This window comes from Archocentrus centrarchus, chromosome 1 (genome assembly GCF_007364275.1).
Source record: "Archocentrus centrarchus isolate MPI-CPG fArcCen1 chromosome 1, fArcCen1, whole genome shotgun sequence".
NCBI classification, from domain to species: domain Eukaryota; kingdom Metazoa; phylum Chordata; class Actinopteri; order Cichliformes; family Cichlidae; genus Archocentrus; species Archocentrus centrarchus.
The window spans coordinates 22853264-22874434 of record NC_044346.1 but is presented as its reverse complement, the minus strand read 5'-3'; the positions used below and the strand labels follow the sequence as shown (position 1 = coordinate 22874434).

At 40.0% G+C, this 21171-nt stretch overlaps 1 protein-coding gene across 2 annotated transcripts; it reads left to right on the top strand.

Moving 5' to 3' along the window:
- The first annotated feature begins 657 nt into the window (after positions 1–657).
- Positions 658–20915, top strand: kitb (KIT proto-oncogene, receptor tyrosine kinase b). 2 transcript variants are annotated; one of them, XM_030732542.1, is made up of 21 exons: positions 658–768; positions 3640–3915; positions 4010–4294; positions 6055–6194; positions 7312–7480; positions 7629–7818; positions 7902–8017; positions 9280–9394; positions 10808–10995; positions 11493–11599; positions 12316–12442; positions 12557–12661; positions 13513–13623; positions 14283–14421; positions 14532–14596; positions 14921–15012; positions 17644–17766; positions 18181–18292; positions 18511–18610; positions 19576–19681; positions 19830–20915. In XM_030732542.1, the coding sequence occupies exons 1-21, from the start codon at positions 714–716 to the stop codon at positions 19971–19973; spliced, it is 2865 nt and encodes a 954-aa protein (XP_030588402.1). In that variant the 5' UTR covers positions 658–713; the 3' UTR covers positions 19974–20915. The 2 variants fall into 2 exon arrangements, with proteins under 2 accessions (XP_030588402.1, XP_030588391.1); XM_030732531.1 differs by having other exon boundaries at positions 14529–14596.
- The last annotated feature ends 256 nt before the right edge of the window (positions 20916–21171 follow it).

Below are 21171 nucleotides of genomic sequence, written 5' to 3'. Positions count from 1 at the left end.
TGCCTGACCTTGCACGTGGCCAAATTAAGATCATTTATTGGCTCTTTCTAGGCTACAAAGTTGATTAAATCTGGGGAAAGTGAGACCACCATAATGCTAATTAGACTTGGGAAATGTGAGACTATGCAGTGCATCACAAACTGAAAGCGCTCCGGCAGGGAAACTCCTGCCAAGAGAGAACTGTCATCAATACAACAAGACACGTTGGCCCAGTCGAAGTGTGAGGACAGGCTGCTGCTATAATAATACTTTTTTACAATGTCTGTGATATAATTTTTAAAATTTTATTTGACAGAACAATTGATCCTCTGTATTCTTATACCAGTCAGGACTTGTATTGATGGAGAATTTACTTATTTTTCTAAACGACTGGGTGAAGAAATGGGGAAGATGGCTTGGAAAATGCCGGGGTTTTTTTCCAGTAATAACAGACTCATCACCTTGGCCAGACTCCAGCCAATGCGGGACAGAAAGGAGTGGCAGGGAGCCAGAGCAGGGGAGAGAGAGAGGCGCAGCACTGTGTCTTTAAGCTCCATTGAAATCCATCAGGGGGAGCCAGGCTGCTGGATCATTGTGTCCGTGCGCTCATTACGTTGGAGGGACCTGTGCTGTGTTATCACGGTGTACGAGCTCTGTTGTTTTTAGGCATAGGATGGTCCTGACTGCGCTGGAAACGCATGGAGTAGAGTGAAAGGCTTCAAAATCACCCAACAATGAGGTTCCGCTGGGCTCTTTGTGCCTCATATTTAATTTTGCTGCCTCTAACCGGTAAGAAAACCACTTGCAATATTGTTTGTTTCGTATAAAGCATCGTGTGTATGTTTGTGTTCTCACTGTTGACTTTATTGTTTTGTTTTTTGGGTTTTTATTTTTCAACTCTTTGGGTCATCGGTTTCAGATATTCTTATATTTTATTGTTGTTATAGTGGTGGAATTTTTTTTTTTTGATGGTATGCTACATAATGCCTGTCACCTTGTAATACTACTACTACTAATAATAATAATGCAAAAACTACAATTCTGTACTTTTTCTTGAATTTATGTCAAGAGACTTTTTCAGATGTTGTTGCTGTCACCGTGAAACAGTGTTTGCCTTCATTTTAAAGTATAGATGTAAACAGCAGAGAAAAACAACGTGTATCATTGCGCATGTTTAGCGCAACCGCTTGTCCGAAGATTGTACTGTTTCCGCGCTCTTTCAAGTGAGTGACTTCATAGTAAATGTTAACGTAACGGTCTTGTCAACCTGGCAGGTGAAGTCTGCATAATTTGCATAACTGCTTGGGACGCTGAAAATGCCTTTGCGTCGCCTATCCTGGCGGGCAACAAGTGTGTGTGTGTGTGTGTGTGTGTGTGTGTTGTTTGAAGACGATTAATTATTTATCCGACCCAAACGAAAGGGATAAGGTTGTGCATCCTACCAAAGCAGCAGAAGACAGCCCCCCCCCCCCCCCCCCCCCCCCAAAAAAAGATGCGCATCTTCTTCCACAAAGCACCCGCAGCATCTTGACATCTAGCAGCTCTCAATGTTAAGATCAAAGCTTTGTGTTTAGTCACATAACTGCCTCGGGTTTTTATTGAAACCGTTCTCTTGTTCACATAGCACTCGCTGCCAAACTCATATTCCTAGAGATCCAGCATTAAAAACATGCCCTAACACCCTGCACAAGCACAGATGTGGATATTTTGGAAGGGGGGCAACCACAACCTTCTCCTTCTTGCTTTCTGAGCTCGACTTGAGCCTGAAGGCACAACAGTCACATGAAAATCCTGTTCTTGAAATGGCGTTTATCATGTGGAAATCTAAAACAACAAAAAAAAAAAAAAGGGGGGGGGGGGGGGGGCAAAAACTAAAATGTCAGTTGGGTTTACTCATCTTAAGGATCTTAAGGGAATAGGTTTAGGGACCTTGATGCATGATTACTCAGCGGCTGGATAACTCATAATTATTGATTCTTCAATTGAGCTGTGGTGTTAGATAGTACGCTCTCTTTAGGGAGTCTCTGCCAATCATGCCGTCCTGTTTAACCACCACACTGGGCACTCTGTAGGTTTTAAATAATCAATCAAAAGAAAAATAACAGCAATAATATTTGATATTTTGAGTCTTTGTCAAGACAGTGCTGCTTTCTTACAGCATTTCAACAATTTTTTTTTTTTTGGGGGGGGGGGTTGTTTTGTTTTTTTGTCTTGTAATATTTTTAGGTTTCTGGAGTGATGGTCTGCTAACAAAACAAATGAGAAATACATTTTTCTGTTATCACATACACCTCAGGATTGCTGATGATTGATGGCTATTTTCACTATTATCTGGCATTAACCAAACAGTTAATGGAATAATCAATTAAATAATCTAAATTAAAATCGACATCTTCTTTACTAGGTGAATCTGTTCAGCTGCTTCCTAATGCAAATATCTAATCAACCAGTCACATGGCAGCGACTTAATGCATTTAGGCATGTAGCATGGTCAAGACGACCTGCTGAGATTGAAAAAGTATGAGAACAGGGGAACAACAGTGATTTTGAACGTGGCGTGGCTGTTGGTGCCAGGTGGTCTGGTCTGAGTGTTTCAGAAACTGCTGATCTCCTGGGATTTTCTCTGGAAATGCCTTGATGATGTCAGAGTTCAGAGGAGAATGGCTAGACTGCTTCGAGCTGATAGGAAAGCAACAGTAACTCAAATAACCACTGGTTACAACCAAAGTATCTCTGAAGACACATCACATTGGACCTTGAGGGAGATGGGCTGCAGCAGCATAAGACCACCCTGGAGGCCATTTTTGTCACCTAAGAGCAGAAACTTGAGGCTAGTGGTCACAGAGGCTCACCAAAATTGGATAATAGCAGACTGGAAAAATTAGTTCCTGGTCTGATGAGTCTTATTTCAGTTTTGACATTCAGATGGTAGAGTCAGAATTTGTAATTACAACATGAAAGTATTGGTCCCTCCTGCCTTGTGTCAGTGGTTCAGTCTGATTATTTAATGTTGTGGGGGATACTTTTTTTGGCACATCTTGGGTCCCTCACTACCGAATGAGCATCATTTAAACTCCACAGTCTACCTGAGTATTGTTGCTGACCGTGTCCTTGCCTTTATGACCTCAGTGTGTCCATCTTCTGATGACAACTTTCAGGAGGTTAGCACACAGTGCCACAAAGCTCAAAGTACCTCAAACTGTTTTTTTGAATATGCCAGCAATGTCACTGTACTCACAGCCACCAGATCTCAACCAAACAAAGCACCTTTGGGATCTGGTGGAACGCCAGATTCATATCATGAATGTGCAGCCAACAAATCTGCAGCAACTGTTACTCCAGTGTGGACCAAAATCTCTGAGGAATGTTTCCAGGACCTCGTTGAATCTTTTCCATGAAGAATTAAAGAAGTTCTGAAGGTTAAATGAGGTACTGACCTGGTACTAGTAAGGTGCATCTCTGCTCTGTCTTTGTTATTGTTTTTTAATCTCTTCATGTTTTGTTTTGTTTTTCCAGAGGTTGTAATTAATGTACATTAATATTCCTGAAAACAGCAGCATTTTTCTGTCCTTCTGGCACGGACATTTACGCAAACTGAACCCATTCAGAATTAGCATCAGGCCCACCATCCATCACCTTAATGTTCTTCCTCTCTTCCAGTGTGGTCAGAGCCACTCATCTCCCCCAGTGGGCCTCATATCATAGTTCCCAAGAGGGGGAAGCTAGAGCTGCGCTGCTATGACAATGCCACAACATCTAGCACCCCGCCCAGGTTAAGGTGGTACAGGGACAAATCTCGCAAGCTGGATGGAGAGGTGCAGGAGGGCAATGTGGCTTTCATCAAGCTGTCAGCAGTGCAGCTAAACCACATGGGTCGTTATATATGTGTGAACAACGTCACACTGGAACAGAGCTCCATCTACGTATTTGTGAAAGGTGGGTGTTTAAGATGGGGGAAGGGAATGGCGACTGGGTGTTTGTCTTCACAGCAACATTAATCCAAACCTTCCTTTGTCTGTCATCTCCCTAGACCCTGATAATGCTTTCCTGCATATTATGGTAAACAACAAACTGGTGCGAGAAGGTGATAGCTGCACCATTCCTTGCCTTGTTACTGACCCCGAGGTCACCCACCTGGGCTTGGAGACCTGTGATACACAACCTCTGCCCTCTGGTATGAGTTATCAGAGTGACATCCAGGAAGGCATCACCATCAACAACATTCAGAGGGAATACGATGGCTGCTACATATGTGTGGGTCTTCTTCGTGGAGTCAAAGTGATGTCAAGCAAATATACTCTGGAAGTACGACTTGGTGAGGAAGAGTCAATATGCATTATGTAATATTCTTGTTTCCAGAAACTGCCATTCATGTTAGTGAGAGATCAGTCATTTCTGTCTAGAGTAATTAATAATTGATGGTATAGCTCTGTTCTGGCACCTCCTCTTCCATGCGCATATGTGGAAAGTATAAGGCTCTGTTACAGAACAGAGCAGGCATCAGTGACAACAGACCCTAATTAAATCAGGCACAGCTTGAACAAGAGGAGCTAGGAAGGAAGCGGGTTTCAAAGCTGGTCAAAGATGTGCAGCAACTCTCTGATGCATGGCAGGGTATCAGCTGAGCCATCAGCTGATGTAGGCTGGCACTGAGATGATTTCTTATCAGGTGATCTCTCGGGATTGTGATCTAAGCTTGACTTTTGTGGCCTGTTTAAATGAACACCTTGTTCAAGTTTTTTCACTGGTGTTAATGAAGGTATATGTGGTGGAAGAAAGGAGTGGGCTTAGTACCGCTTTTGTATGTATTTCTCTTCATGTGTTGACTTTTAACATGTCTGAAATATATAAACCTCCTTCTGTAACCTTCAAATGCATCTTTAGAGGACACATTTGAATTAGGAAAAGAGAAGACTGCAAAGTCAGTAGCAAATAATGGTAAAGTGGAAAAAAACACCCATACTTTACCCATAATTATTAAGTGGAAGTTAAAACCAAGGCATTCACTAAGACATTCACTAATGCCTCTGAAAGCATAATAGCATGTCATTAGTTCTGCAGGAATTTGGTTTGATGGAAACTGAAGGATTTTATTCCATGAAATGTCAATAGCTTCCTACATATCGGTAACTATTGACATTTCATTCAACAAATAAGAGAAATTTTAACACTGTAAAAAATCAAAGGATCAGCAGACACTATAAACATTGATCCTATGGGAAATCCATCCAGCCTTGGTTGAGACTGGAGCATGATGGTGGACCAACACTGGCAAATGCAGAGCAGCTAGCAGTGCTAATAATAGATGGTCCAAAAGCCTTCTGTTCACTTTTTTTTTTAGACACAAAGAGATATTCAATTTTTATGAGCTACGTGCATTTTATTAAAACAAAATATGCCATAAAAACAATTTAAGTCGATGTCAGGAAACTGTTTGCGTTTCTGTCCTCTGCATTACATCAGCACTTTCAGTCCACTCTGCAGTGGAAGTCTAAATGTAGACAAGCTGAGGGGCACAATGGCATGGTGTCCTTTTGACTGATGGGAAGAAAGAGAGAGAGAGAGAGGAAGGGAGCAGTCAAGGGATTTTAGTCCCTTAGTGAACAAAGCTTTGAAACGGAGCGTGAAGGCTGTGTTTGCATTAAATAGAATTAGTGCAACGCAAACACAGCAACCGAAGTGGCGTCTGCAGACATTTAATGCTGGAAATTAATCGTGCTGCCTACGTGGGGACAAGTGTCTGCAAATGGACATACTGCTCATGTCAGTATAAATCTGCACAGTACAAACCACAGGCACACACCCTTTAGGGTATTTTATTGTGGTGTTTAAATAAGCTATTTATTTGTCATATTTTCCATTTTAGTGTAAAATCACCACATTTTCATGCAGTTTATGATGAAAGTCATGATTTTAGATCATACTAATCCAGAGTGATTACACTGCAGGCTGTGTGACACTACACAGGCAGAAAATGATAATGGAGCAAAACAGAAGAGTGTTTATGATGCTGGTTTAGATGATCTCATAAATACAGCATTTATGACAAAGTTGCTTTTGAATCCCTTGATTCAGTGCCAGAGTTACGCCCAGTGATCACAGTGTCCCAGAAAGACACCGTCATCTTGAGGACAGGGGAACAGTTTGAGCTTACCTGCAGCTCCTCCAATGTCAACGCAGACGTCACTCTCAAGTGGGATTTCCCATCAACAGCGGTGAGAATGATTAAGGGATTTATTTGCAGTTCTTTGTCAGGGATAGTTGGCTGCCCACTTCTCAAACACTTTGTAATGCCCTTTAGGAATATTTTCACTTTTCACCGGGCTAACGTGAAGAAACGTGAGCTCATATCCCAAGTAATGCTTTAGAGATTTTATTGGCTTTCCATCCTGTAACCATGTTTCCAAAAAAGTTGAGATGCTGTGTAAAATTGAAACAAAAGCAGAATTAGATTACATGTGAACAATTTAAACCCAGTATTTTAATTTTAATTTGAATAAAGACAAAAAAAGAAAGGAAATGTTGAAATTAAGAAATTTTGGTGATTTTTGAAAATGTACATTCATGTTTTGAATTTGTTTCACCAAGAAAAAAAACTTAGAAACAGGATTTCTGGCGCAACTTCACCTACTTCCAAGGTGCACGGAGAAGTGCAAACATCCAAAGAGGTTGAAGCATTAGCCACACCTGCAGCATGAAGAACAGCTTTATTGCTTGACCAACATCTTTCAGCCTGTACTCTTTGTCAGTGTCGAAAGGTACAAGCTGCTGAAACACGTTGGTCAAGCAATAAAGTTGTTCTTCATACTACAAGAGTTGCTGGAGCTTCAGCCTTTTAAAAAAAGCAGGGGTGTATCCAGAGGGGGGATTGGGGTGGCAGCTTATGATTTGCAAATTGTTGCATTGTACTTGCATTGTTTGATCTGTGATTTCCATTGTTAAGTACTTGATAAGCAATATGAAGACGTCATAATATGCATAATGCATAATTCAAATTTTGTGGATAGAAATTAGATGTTACTGTCATTAAAATGATAATGTACTTTTATAAGGTGCATAACACTATGTCATTTTAGTAGGTTTGTAGGTAGTTGTAGACATGATGATGTCATAATACACATAAGGATACAGATACAGATAAGAACCTAAGGGCCTAAGATGTGCCACATTTGGTTGCTCAACTCCTGATTGTGCGGGAAGCTTTAACAGACAGATTTCATGTATATTAGTATGATTACACCCGCTGGATCAAGGCACATGATGTAGAAAACACTCCATCTGTGTCATGTTACACTTGTAAACTCAGCATGCCTCCCCTTTCCCACTTTGCAGCATCCTTATGAAACCCAAACCTCACACATCCTGTCTACGGGTTATGGTTATGAGCGTGCCACCTCACTCTTGATCCCAGCTGTCAACCAGTCAGACTCAGGCATTTACCGCTGCCATGCTAACAACGAAAAAGGCCACAGTGATGAAGCAGTTCAGCTGAAAGTTTATGGTAAGAGTAAAACAGCACTCATACAGTTAGGTTATAGTCATTTCCAAGACTGCACAAATGTGCAGAATAAGAAGTCTAGAAATTATCCCAAATAAAACCCATCTTTTGTTCATAAAAAGCATCAAACTAACTTATTTCTGCTCTTCAGATCAAGGTTTCATTAAAATGTTTGTAAGTCAAAGTCCAGTCCAGGAAGAGGTTAAAGAGGGGGAGAGCCTGAGCCTAAGAATTGAATTTGATGCCTATCCTGCACCGAGCTTTGTGTCCTGGTCTTACAATGGCAAGCTTCTCCACAACACCACAGAGCACGTAATCACCATCCATCAACAGAAATACAGGTACAGTTAGTTAAAAGTGTACCAGTTTTCTGGTATGTGACTGTGTGTGTGAACAGATTTTACAAGTATGCTTGTTTTATCAGATACAGCAGTGAGTTGAAACTAGTGAGGGTTCTTGGCTCCGAGGGTGGGATCTATAACTTCTCAGCCAGTCATGAAGATGCATCTGTTCATCATTCATTTCATGTCTACGTCAACAGTAAGTAGCTCTCACACTTGTTCCTTTGTGTTCAGATTTAGAAGCCAGTTAGTTGGTTAAAGCTAAAATAATAGATGTGTACAGCAGAGCAGTGGATAAATTAGTTAAGGCTTTTTTTTTTAAATAAAACAGGCCTTTCACCACCATCTTAAGACTGAGACATTAAATTGTTACTTTTATAAAACCTTACTGACTTTGGAAAGAGTACTACAGAAATGTGGGCCTAATGAAATGTGAAAGATTTATTGGAAACTTTACAAAATTGTTGAAATAGAGAAAAGCAAAATCATACGTGCATCAGAAAACAGACAAAAAAAATATATACAATCTGAGACCATAGCACCAATTACTGTATAGGCCAGTAAAGTCATGTTACATACATTCAGCAGCAACTTTATTAGGTCCACCTGTTCAACCGCTTGTTAATGCAAATATCTAATCAACCAATCATGGATCAGCAACTCAAAGCATTTAGGCATGTAGAGATGGTCAAGAAGTTCAAACTGAGTATCAGGAAGAAAGGTGAGTGAAAGTGGTTTCAGAAACTGATGACCTACTGGGATTCTCCCACACAACCATCTCTCGATTTTACAGAGAATGGTCCAAAAAAGAGAAAATATCCAGTGAGCGGCAGTTCCCTGGGTGAAAATACCTTGTCGATGTCAGAGGAGAATGGCCAGACTAATTCGAGCTGATAGGAAGGCAACGATAATTGAATCAACCACTCGTTACAAACAAAGTATGCAGAAGAACAACTCTGAAAGGCCTCCACGTCTCCCACCTGGAGGAATGGTACCGGGAGAACCACCTCCTGCTGAACATCAGCAAAACAAAGGAACTGATTGTGGACTTCAGCAGGAAGCAACAGAGTGACTACCATCCACTTCTCATCAATGATACTGAGGTGGAAAAAGTGGACACTTTCAAATACCCAGAAGTGACCATCACATGATACCTGTTATGGTCTCATCACATTAACACCACAGTGAAGAAGGCCAGACAGCATCTGTGCCTCCTCAGGTGGAGACTTTTACACCTGCACCATCGAGAGCATCTTGTGTGGGAACATCACCACCTGGGCAGGAGACTGCACCAAACATATTTTGAAGTAATTTGATTGAAAACAATAATGTAATACTGAACAGTATAAAGGAAAGTGAGAGATCTGGAGTTCTGACTGACAAGGAGGAGATCCTTTATACAGGAGATCCTTTATACATGTGCTGTATGCTAAATATGTGGCTTTCTTTTTTCTCTGTAAGGTAAGCCTGTCATTACTGCTCAGGAAGGGCCTGTTGATGGACAGGTACGGTGCATTGCTGCAGGTTACCCAGTCCCTAAGATCAGCTGGTACTTCTGTGAGCTGCCCCACACAAGGTATTCCAACAATATAAATAGAAAAGAAGTCTAAAAAACATTTCCCCATTTTCCACAAAGATTTCCAGATTTCTCCAATAGTAAATGTTCATGTTTTATAAGTTTAATATAAATTAAAACTCTCTGTATGCCCCCCTTTGTATTTTTTCCCTACAGCATAATGTTTGTCATCACTGAAGTGAATTTGATCATATTTAACATTTTCCTTTGAATTAAAGCACGGGTTTCATCCAGAAATATTTCACTTAGAATTTTTTTTCATTTGCCTGATTTTCCAAATTGTTTACCATTATTATTTCAAAGTCAGTTCTGACTGGTTATCAGTACTTTGTTTAGTTTTTTCCCTTCGTGTTCATATTAGTCACACCATGTAAACAATGATCAGTAATCAGTTTTTCTCATCTTTGTCTGGCAAATCCTCTGAGAGCACGAAACATTCAAGGCAGCTGAACACGTTTATTAAGTCAAATCGACACATCTTTTGCATCCAGACAAACAAACTGAAACTTACAAAACTTTTTGAGCACTGGTAAAATAGGATATCATTTGGCTTTGAAATTTGATTTATTAATAAAATTAACAAAATAACTATCCAAGCTTCTGAGTATATTGTGTTTCTCAGTTCTATGCCTTTATGCCTTAAACATAAAGATATATAGATAATATATTTCACCCATTTCAATCAAGAGAGACCAGTTTTGAGGTTAGCAGCTGAGAAGCAGCTGTATTAACAATCCATATGAACATATGTATATGTAAGACAGAAGAAGAAGAATACAGCAACAATTGACTACAAATATAGCTTGCCAGATGTAATATTCAAGTTTTATTGTAAGATTGTAAGACAAGAATTGGTCATTTTAGCATGTTAGAGCAGAAGTGATGGAGAGGATAACTGGAAGGGAAAGCAGAAAGAGCACTGTGTTTCCACTGGGTGATCTGCTGCAGGGACACCACTCTTGATGGGTTTATTAGGTGGTTCAGTTTTAATTCAGATGCAGAACTTCTACTGTGCTCTAATTTCCCCACTATTAGGCTTAAAATCATTTTGGTTTGGTCAGTATGTTTCCATCTTTTTAAATTTGTTTTAGACAATCTAACAATTGAAATGGAAAGCTTTTAATGCGCTTACAGTAGGCTAAGGAGTTGCCATCCCTGTCTCACCTTTCCTAACTCTCCTACTAGAGGAAGAAAAACTATGTGAGAATCTAGCTCAACCATAAATGCTGCAAAATGCAGTAGAGGCTCTTATACTGTGCTGAAATGAAACAAAGGCAATAAAACGGTCAATAAAGTAAATAAAATATATATTAACTTTTTTCTTTTTGGGTTCTTCTTCTTATGAAACCTGCTGTTGAACAGAACACAGAGAACCTGAAAGAGTGATCTTAAGCAACCTTGATCTCTCAACAGGTGCTCACAACTGCCCAATGCTACCCAATTGGAGACCCCTGAGGTCACTATCCTTTCAGAGTCAACCTTTGGTAGGAGTGAGGTGGAAAGCCGACTGAACGTCACCAAAGAGTTCTCTCAGTACCACACCCTGGAGTGTGTTGCTTCTACAGAGGAAGCAGAGGCCTACACGCTGTTCTCCATCAGTGGTATGACACACCATACACTGTATAGATTATATACAGCCGCTGGCACATGCGTACAAGGAGCGTAACACAGGTGGAGCGTCACTGTCTGGGTGGTGGTGGTGGTGGTGGTGGGGTTGTCTTATAGTGTGCCATAAATACATTGTGTAAGAATTCAAACAGACACACAAACCCATTGACCCTTTGTCTGCACAGGCCAGGTGTGTGGTTACTGGGTACAGATTGAATGAGATTAGTGTATGCTGACTATGCAAGCTGGGATTATATGGCGCAGACTCACTAATCCTTGTCACACAAACAAACACCACTGCTGCAGCTGCCTGTTTTAACGGATGAGGATGTCACCCTCTGTGTGTGTGTGTGTGTGTGTGTGTGTGTGTGTGTGTGTGTGTGTGTGTGTGTGTGTGTGTGTGTGTGTGTGTGTGTGTGTGTGTGTGTAAAACTACCAAAACTTGTTTACTTCAATGCTGCATGTGATTTCTCACTGTGTGCATTCTCAGAGCGTGTCATCCCCCATAAACTCTTCACGCCTCTTCTAACTGGCATGGTGGCTACTGGGGTCTTACTCAGCCTTGTTTTAGTGGTGCTGCTCTATAAGTACATGCAGGTAAGGGAAAAAGGAAATAAAGTTCACACGGCATATGATAATTATGATTTTAACCCGAGTTTCAGTAGGGTCATAAATTTGAGATAACTCACAAAACTCTTTGGCCATCAGTCCCTTTCAAAGCCATGAATCTGTTTCAAAGATTATAAACATCAGTGTTAAATTAAGTTCATCAAGCACCATTGATATACAGTTTGCATCCCAGGAAAGTAAATGGCTTCGGTAGTTTCTGGCAAAGGGCCCATTTTCATTTACTAATGACTCACACCTCCATCCTGTTTAGAGTACGTTAAAGTTAGAAGCATCTTTCTATCTGCATTTGGTAGTGACGTTTTGCACACAAGAGTGACAGTATGTTCTTTTAATCAACATGAATGTGTACTAATGAATTTCAGCTGAATCAATCAACCATTTAAAGTGCAGACATGCTGTAGTTAAAGGATTTTTTGACACTGCGATCACGCCTCTAGCCATTAATTTACCCCCCTGAGCATGCTGCTCTTATTGCGCTCAGATGAGTCAGACTCCTTGAGAAGTAGTTCACGCATCTGCAGTGGGATCGTCAGGGGGAAAGTCTAGACACGGGCTGACAACTAAAGTGCATCTTTGTAAAAGAGCAATGTGAAAGGGGATATGAGCTATGCAGTCGAACACAAAAAACAATCCTGGGAAGCTGATCTAACGTCACTTTTTCTCCCCTTTCCAAACTTTAACAGAAACCAAAGTTCCAAATTCAGTGGAAGGTCATTGAGAGTATTCATGGAAACAACCACATATATATTGACCCCACCCAGCTGCCATATGACTCCAAATGGGAGTTCCCCAGGCAGAAGCTACGCTTTGGTAGGAAAACGTGTGTAGCTATGTGTGTGAGAGTGCAAATGTGCAGGTATGACATTATTATCATTTTTAAAGTGAGTATGAAATGTTAAAGGATTGGTTTTTGTGTACTTGAAGGTAAAACCCTGGGCTCTGGGGCATTTGGAAAGGTAGTGAGGGCCACAGCATATGGACTGTGTTCTGCAGACGCTGTCACAACCGTCGCTGTTAAGATGCTGAAGCGTAAGTCTGTCTTTATTCCTTCTCTGTTATTCTGTGTTATAACAATATTATTCAGTTCAATTCAATTCAATTTTTTTTATATAGCGCCAAATCACAACAAACAGTCGCCTCAAGGCAGTTTGTATTGCTGGTAAAAACCCTACAATAATACAGAGAAAACCCAACAGTCAAAATGACCCCCTATGAACAAGCACTTGGCGACAGTGGGAAGGAAAAACTCCTTATATGATGTGATACAAAGTAACAATGTGCTTTTGAGTACCGTACTTAAAAAAATTAAAACATCAGTGTTTTGCTGCCCTCCTTGGTTTCAGTTTCCAAGCCTAATGCAGTGGCAGCCTGGACTGAAAAATGTATCTAATGTGGAAGTGCCAAAAAAGTGCAGTTCTCTAAGTGGCCACTTGAGGTTGGCTCAGAAAGCAAGTCAGTGCACATAGACTGGGTTCAAATATGCAGCAGCGATTAAAAGTGTATTTACAGCTTGGTACAAAAAATGGCTTTGGTCTCTATGGACAGTTTCAGTTACATTGGGTAAAATTTTTTGTTTAGGTTTTTTGTTTGTGAATACAAATTTTTTTTTTTTCCCTCTTTTTACAGTTCTTTTAGTCTTTAATCTTCTCAAACTGGAAAACACTGGGCTGAAAACTTAATAAATGCTACACTACCCCTATCAGCACCAGTGATATTGTTTAATATTTATGCATCAATATTTTTAATTGCTACTAGACTGTTAAATATGGGAATATGTCAGTCACAAGGGAATACTTTCACTTTCCAGCCTTTGACTTTGTACTTATACCTCTTCTACTGCTAAGTGTTTGTATTGTAATGTTGTGATGATGTCATCTCAGCCAACGCTCATTCCACGGAGAAGGAGGCGCTGATGTCTGAGCTGAAGGTCCTCATTTACCTTGGAAACCACGTTAACATCGTTAACCTGCTGGGAGCCTGCACCGTCGGAGGTGAGAGGAGTCACCATTAGCAAGTTTAGTTCACTCAGAGTCGAATTTACATGTGAGATATTTTTGGATTCATATTTTTGAATTTGTTCTGGCTCTTGTTGACCGTATAAACCTTTTGCATCTGGTTTTTATTATTGACTGCTTTTATGATCATGAATATTAGGAGACAGATTTGCAGTCTTCTCACGTGGTGATTCACTGCTTTGCCCGACTATTATCAGTTATTGAACAGTCAACATCTGCCTCTGATACCAAGACGTGATTCATTTTACTTTGCAACAAATCTGCTGTGCACGTGTTCAATATTATTTAGCTGTCTAGACCTCGGTATTGATTGTAATTTAGCATTTTTTCCACAAAAGTGTGCATGAGTATGTGTTATGAGAGAAACACTGTGAATATTGACATTGTTTTTTGTGTTTAAACATAAAATATTGAGCAGCTTTTCAAACACCCTTATTGTCAAACTAACACATCTTTCACTGTGTCAAATTTACTCATTAAAGCTTAAATTTTTTCAACCTGACTTACATGGCTTTGTAAATACAGTACCACTGTCTTTTTTGTCTCATTTTCACTGTGCTGTCATGGTTTAAAAATCAGCGACTGATGGTTGTTTTCTTTCTTCTTTTTTTTTTTTAATCCCTGCATCCTGCCAGGACCAATTTTGGTAATCACAGAATACTGTTGCTATGGGGACCTCCTCAACTTCCTGCGAAGAAAAAAAGAGTCCTTCCTAAACTCCCGAGTTGAGGATGGTTACTATCGCAACGTCTCGAACCCAACAGAGTCCACAAGGTGTGTATGTGTATGAATTCTTTACAGTGGTTACAGCTGAAAGTGCTTAATTTCAGTACTTACTTGTGTGTTTGTGTGTATTCCTGTCTGCGTGTGTATGCATGTAGCAGTGAAGCTACTGGTACAGGATATATGCCCATGCGTCCCTCTGAGAAAGAAAGATCCTCTGAGTCAGGTACAGCAGCTGTCTCTCTCACTCTTGTCACATTTCTAATGACAGTACACTGCATAATCAAGAGCATACCTCCACCAAGGCTGGAAATTCCCTCCAGATTAATCCCAGTGTGAATTGCTGGGTCCAGAAGGATCTCTGAATCTGTGATATTTTCTTAGGAAAGTGTATGTGTATGGTTACATTTTCATGCAATAATTTTTTGAGTAATTCTGCCAACAAACAAACAGGCAAATCAAATGAATCGCATAACCTCCTTGGTGGAGGTAGTAGCCAAGTCTTTTTAAACTCTGATTCCTTAAAACTGACGATGCAATGTGTGCCTAGATGACATCGATGACCTGTCCTTGGACGCTGAAGATCTCCTCAGCTTTTCCTACCAGGTGGCCAAAGGAATGGAGTACATTACTTCCAGGAATGTAAGGCTTTTACAGACTGTTAACAAACAGCATAGAGAGTAGTTACTTGAGAGATTTAAAAGTGCTGTTGCTAGTTCATAAATCATGCTATGGCTCAGCGCCAATATTCATGTAGAATGTTTGCTTTGAGCTAATGGCATCATTATAGTAGGAAAACAGTATTGTTGCATTTAAATCCTATACTGCACACAAAAGGATTGAAGGATTACGCTGCAGTGTTTAATCTAGTTATTTTGGCAGTGAAAGAAATGTCAAATGCAATGATGAAGCTAGAGAGAATTAGTACAGTTATCGCATAACTCTGCATCTTCCTTCAGGCTGTGTGGAGCATTTTAGCCATTAAGGCACAACACCATATTTAGATCCACTGCACAAAGTAGCCTATGCATATAAATCAAATCAGGATACTATCATATATCTGGATTGTATCTCAGGACCAGTGTTGTCTCTGCAAACTGCTCTATTGCTGTAGTTGCTGACACACCCATTCAGCCATGAAACACTCAGGCTGCAAGCTGCACAATCCAGATACTGATGTTTAGCACACTGCAATAGAGCTTGCGGGTTTTCAACGCTGTACACAAACTATTTCACAGAAACTATTTTCACAATCAAATAATCAAGTAGAAACAAAAACCTGCAGCATTGTTAAAAGAAAAAAAAAATGGCATGGTTTCTCTTAGATCAGCAACACCTGTCATTGATCTTCCTTTACCTTCTTCTTACTACTGGTTAACAAAAAACAGGGAGGCACACATGCTAGTTGGAGGATTATACTAACACAGTATAAAGAGACAGAACAGAAAGGAGGCCTACAAAAGCGATCAGGTAGACAGGAACATGACTCCAAAGGATGGCACCATCTCGAATGAAAATCAATTAAAATTTAAAGAAGCTCCCCCTTAGTTGCACAGAAATTGTCAGCTTTGGACTGATTCACTTGTTCAAACTGTACATTTATTTATTTTATTATTTCAGGCACAGTTTTTCTACTTATTTCTATTTTTTTATCTGTTTGACTCTCATTCCTCAGCACATTTTTCCATGATTTCAGTGGCAGGAAATGTGTGCCTGTGTTTTCTCTCTACGTAACAATGTAACCACAAGGTTGATGTATATGCTATTAAGTATAACCTTTTTACATCTTAATCTGACCCCTGTGTCAGTTAGGCTTGCAAACCATGGCTTCTGTGCCCGAGTTACCTGAAGAGTTAAAAGATAGTATGACATAAATTACAACTTCCAAAAAAAAGTTGGGACGCTGTTTAAGATGTAAAGATGAACCCATATTTTAATAACAACAGAAGATAGAAAGTATATTAAATGCTTAAACTGTACAATTTTAAGAACATTTTTGAATTAGATTTTTGCCATTATTTAGGATCCAGTTCATAAATGTTGGGAACCGAGAACCAGTTGGACTTTTTGGAGAGGAATGTGCAAGGCACCAATTCCATAGGTACTAATGCACCCCCATGCCATCAGAGATAAAGGCTTTTTATCTGAGCTCTGATAACAAGCCAGATGCTCCCTTTCCTCCTTAGTTCAGAATGACGCGGGATTCATGTTTTCCAGAATAATTTCGGTTTTCCGCTTTGCCAGCAGCAGCAGCATTTCTGGACCATGTTCAAACATGGCTTCTTCTTTTCATGATAGAGCTCTAACCTGCTCTTTTGCGGATGGCACAGAAAACTGTGTTCACAGACTATGATTTCTGGAAGTGGTCCTGAGCCCACGCAGTGATTTCCATGCCTGAGGGCCCGAAGATCAAATAACATTGATTTTGGAGCAAGTCCCTTGCACACAGAGATTTCTCCAAATTCTGCAGAACCTTTTGATGATGTTATTATTGTAGATGATAACATATTCAAAGTCTTCACATTTGTAGTTTTAGGTTTTTACAGATTAGTGAACCTCTGCCAATATTTACCACTGAGATCTCTCTAAGATGAGCTTTTTTATACCCAGCCATGTTACTGACCTGTTACCTAACTGTTGTAAATGAAATATGATATTATGAGATTTTCAAATCACTGCATTCTATTTTTATATACATTTTACACACATTTTACCCTTTTTTTTTGAATTACCGTTACAATAACATGATCCTTTTTTTTTTTTTGTAATGAAGCTGTACTGAAACACAGTTTTAACAGTCTCTTTCACCATAGCTGATTTGTTTCTCGCAGACATGAGCAGGTGGCAGGCCAACAGAGAGACCAAGCTGGTGACATTTTGTCTTAGATAACTATAAGAGCCATCTCCAGTCATAGTCTTTTATTGCCAGATAAAAATTGTAACTTTTGTAACTTAATTTCTAAATAAAATGCTTTATTTCCCCTTTTAAAGCTGTTTTATTAACCAGTTAAACTCCTAAATATAAGAATATGTGGCACCCATTTACCCACTCCCACACAGGCTTTATTGAATTTTATTTGTTTGATTCATTGTTTTGGTTTCTTTTTTCCTTCATCTTCTTTTGTAAAAATGTCAGTTTGCCTTTTGTGTTTGTAACAAGCTTTACTGGCCTCGCCTCTTTTGTAAGTATGTCCTGTCATTCACTGCAAAGAACAGTTACCGTGTCAATACTCATTGCTCTGTTTGTTTCTGCTGGTGCGTTTGTGTGTGCAGTGCATCCACAGGGATCTTGCAGCTAGAAACATTCTGCTGACTCACGGCAGGGTGGCAAAGATCTGTGACTTTGGCTTGGCTCGAGACATCACCACTGACGCCAGTTATGTGCTCCGCGGTAACGTAAGTCTGTCCTTCTGCCTGCCTGTCAGTCTTTCACTTCTCCTCTCCTTCTCTTTGTTCCTGCTCTGTCTCTGCATATCAAGGCAGGAAAACTCCCACGCTTGCCTCTCTTTACCGAGTCTGAACTGCTCAATGAAACAATGCATGCAGACTTTTTTTGTGAAGAATGTGGGACGACCAACCAAAAAGCAAAAGATAAAAAGTTCCCAGTTACATTAGACAAAGAAGCAGCAAGTTCTCTTAATTCTGTACATGGAGGTAACGTGAAGGCAGTGTTTGGCATGTTTGATGAGCAATTATTGCATTGCATTTCAAGAAATTTGATACACTTTTACACATTTTAGATGCTTTAGACAGACAATTTTGTGTATTCTAATAAATGAGGATAAGCAGTCATCGCTTTCCCTCCTGCAGGCTCGTCTGCCGGTCAAGTGGATGTCACCTGAGAGTATTTTTGACTGTGTCTATACGATTGAGAGTGACGTGTGGTCCTACGGCATCCTGCTCTGGGAAATCTTCTCTCTTGGTAACATTTCCGTTTTATGCTGTGCGTTTTCTGTTTGAACCTTTGTTATCATCATCCATTTGACTGGGGCCTGACTAGAGGCTCTAGTAATGCTCATAAGCAGCAACATGGCTTAGGGCAGTTAATCATGCAAAGTGGTATTGATTGAGACTCCAGCAGCGCTGTGCAAATCCATGATTTGTTTTTCCTTTAAAAATGACACAAAGTTGGTGTTGCAGGTAACAGCCCGTACCCTGGGATGCAGGTGGGATCCGCATTTTATAGGATGATTCAGGAAGGCCACAGGATGAGCAGGCCTGAGTTTGCCCCCATTGAGATGTAAGTGTATGTTTGTGAGAGTGAGTCTCTTTAATATGCTGCTACAGATCTTTTTTTTTTTTTCAATTAATCCCAAGTTTGCATTTTTTTTTTAAATTTGTTTGGTCAAAGTAAAAAAAAAAAAGAAAAACAGCACAAAGACCTAAAATACACATTGTTGCATATATGATACAAGAGCATGGGGTGTAAGTAGTGATTATTTTTGATCATTATTGTTATTAAACCAAACAAAAAGTTACTTGATTTATCAAAATCAGAGACACAATCACTTCATACAAACATCGGACAAAACCAATGACACACTGAAAAAGGTAAAACCAGTAAAAAACAATTATCAAAATAGATGCTGATTTTCTTTTTTAATGTGGTGATCAACTGAAAAATGTTTTTTAATTTTTAACCTGTACCTCCTTTAGTATACATTTTTTATTTCTACATGATTGGCTATATAAATAAATTATTTTAATCTCATTTTATATGTTCTGTTTTCCATCAGTGGGTGCTTTGGATGTGCACCAGTTGGATTCCTTTTTAGAGCAATTATATACTGTCGATGTAACAAAATGTGGTTAAAGCAACAGCAGCTGCTTTCACAGGGCACTAAAACAAACAATTTTTATAATAGCTGTAATTCTCTGATATTTTATAGGTGACCTGATATGAAAATAATTGTTTATTGCAGCCTTATACCCAAGACTAAACCAATTCTGTACAGCATGAATGATGTAATAATGAAGTCAAGGCTATGAGCTCAAGATGGTTAAAATTCATACTTACTAGCTAGATTATTTTCTTGTTCTGATGGCTGTTTTACTGTGTATTCTATGAAAGCTTGTTTCCGCCACTGAAAAAAAAAAAAAAAAAAAAAAGGGTTCATCCATAAGTCAAAATTTCAGTGGCAGAAACATTCAGTACATAATTACATCCCAAGGATGTCTAAACTAATCCCAGTGTGACCTGTGTAGGTATGACATGATGCTGTCCTGCTGGAACCATGACCCTCTGAAAAGGCCATCCTTCAAAAAATTGGTGGAGAGAACCGAACTGTTGCTGTCAGAAAATACCAAGAATGTAAGCATAAGAACAATCTTTATTTTTATTTTGTCTTTTTGTTTTATTAATTTCCTTGCATTTTTGTCTCCAAGGCACAAAAACTATGTGATATCATTTTTTTTTTCTTTCTTTCTTTCCTAAAACACAAGTCTGTGTTACTCCTCAGGTGTACCTGACACTGAGTAATACTTCAGGTCCTCCAGAGCAGCAGAGGGTGCCATCACGGAGGCTGAGCTCAGTCTGCAGCACAACAGCCCCCAACCAACCTTTACTGCAGAACACAGCTGACGTCTTCCTTGACTATGTCTAACACACTAATTAAAACACTGCTATGGACACATACATAACCCACCACCTTCCTGATCATTGTTACCTTCTACCACACAAACTACACTCCACTCTACTACTACTAACAGCTGATCAGTTTAAACTAAGTCTCAAATGCTGGCCTTCCTGCATCTTCCAAACATACACACACATCATACACACATATAGATGTTGTACATATTCAGGCCTGCACTTGGCTCTCAGCCTCTATCTACTCTTCCCCTTGGCATATCGATTACTGTGGTAGGTATTTCAGGTGCACATCTAAATAAAGCAGACCTCAGCACTAACAGGCCATCAGATACATCACCCATCAGCAGTGGGAAGAGTCTTGGCTCACATTCAGCCTTAGATTACATCTTAGGATGCTTTGGGGAAAACAAAGGCTACCAATACATGTACATATCTGCACAGGGGAGATGATACTGGACTGATAAATAAATAAGCAGAATTGATGCTGTGATTAGAAGATGTTTTTGTGTTATACGCTGCTCAAAAAAATGAAAGGAACACTTTTTAATCAGAGTATAGCATCAAGTCAACTAAACCTCTGGGATATTGACTGGGATCTGACCAAACAGACTTCATGAGAGTGGCCTGAGGACCCAATGCCCTCTAGTGGGCCCTGAGCTCACTGCTCGGTGCCCTGCAGCCTAATTGGCATTTGCCATAGAATATCAGAATTGGCAGGTGTACCACTGGTGTCCTGAGAGATGAGACAGATGAGAGCAGGTTCACCCTGAGCACATGTGACAGATGTGAAAGGGCCTGGAGAAGCTGTAGAGAACGTTATGCAGCCTGTAACACTGTTCAGCATGACCAGTTTGGTGGCGGGTCAGTGATGGTCTGGGGAGGCATGTCCATGGAGGGATACACAGACCTCTACAGGCTAGGCACCATGACTGCCATTAGGTATCCGGGTGAAATCCTTGGACCCATTTTCAGACCCTATGCTGGTTCAGTGGGCCCTGGGTTCCTCCTGGTGCATGACAATGCCGAGCCTCATGTGGCGAGAGTATGCAGGCAGCTCCTGGAGGATGAAGGAATTGATACCACTGACTAGCCTGCTGCATTTTTTTTTTTTTTTTTTTTTTTAATTTTCGGGGTGTCTTTGAATTCAGCCCTCTGTAGATTGATAATTTTCATTTCCATCAAACGATGTGACATTTCGTTCCTAACAC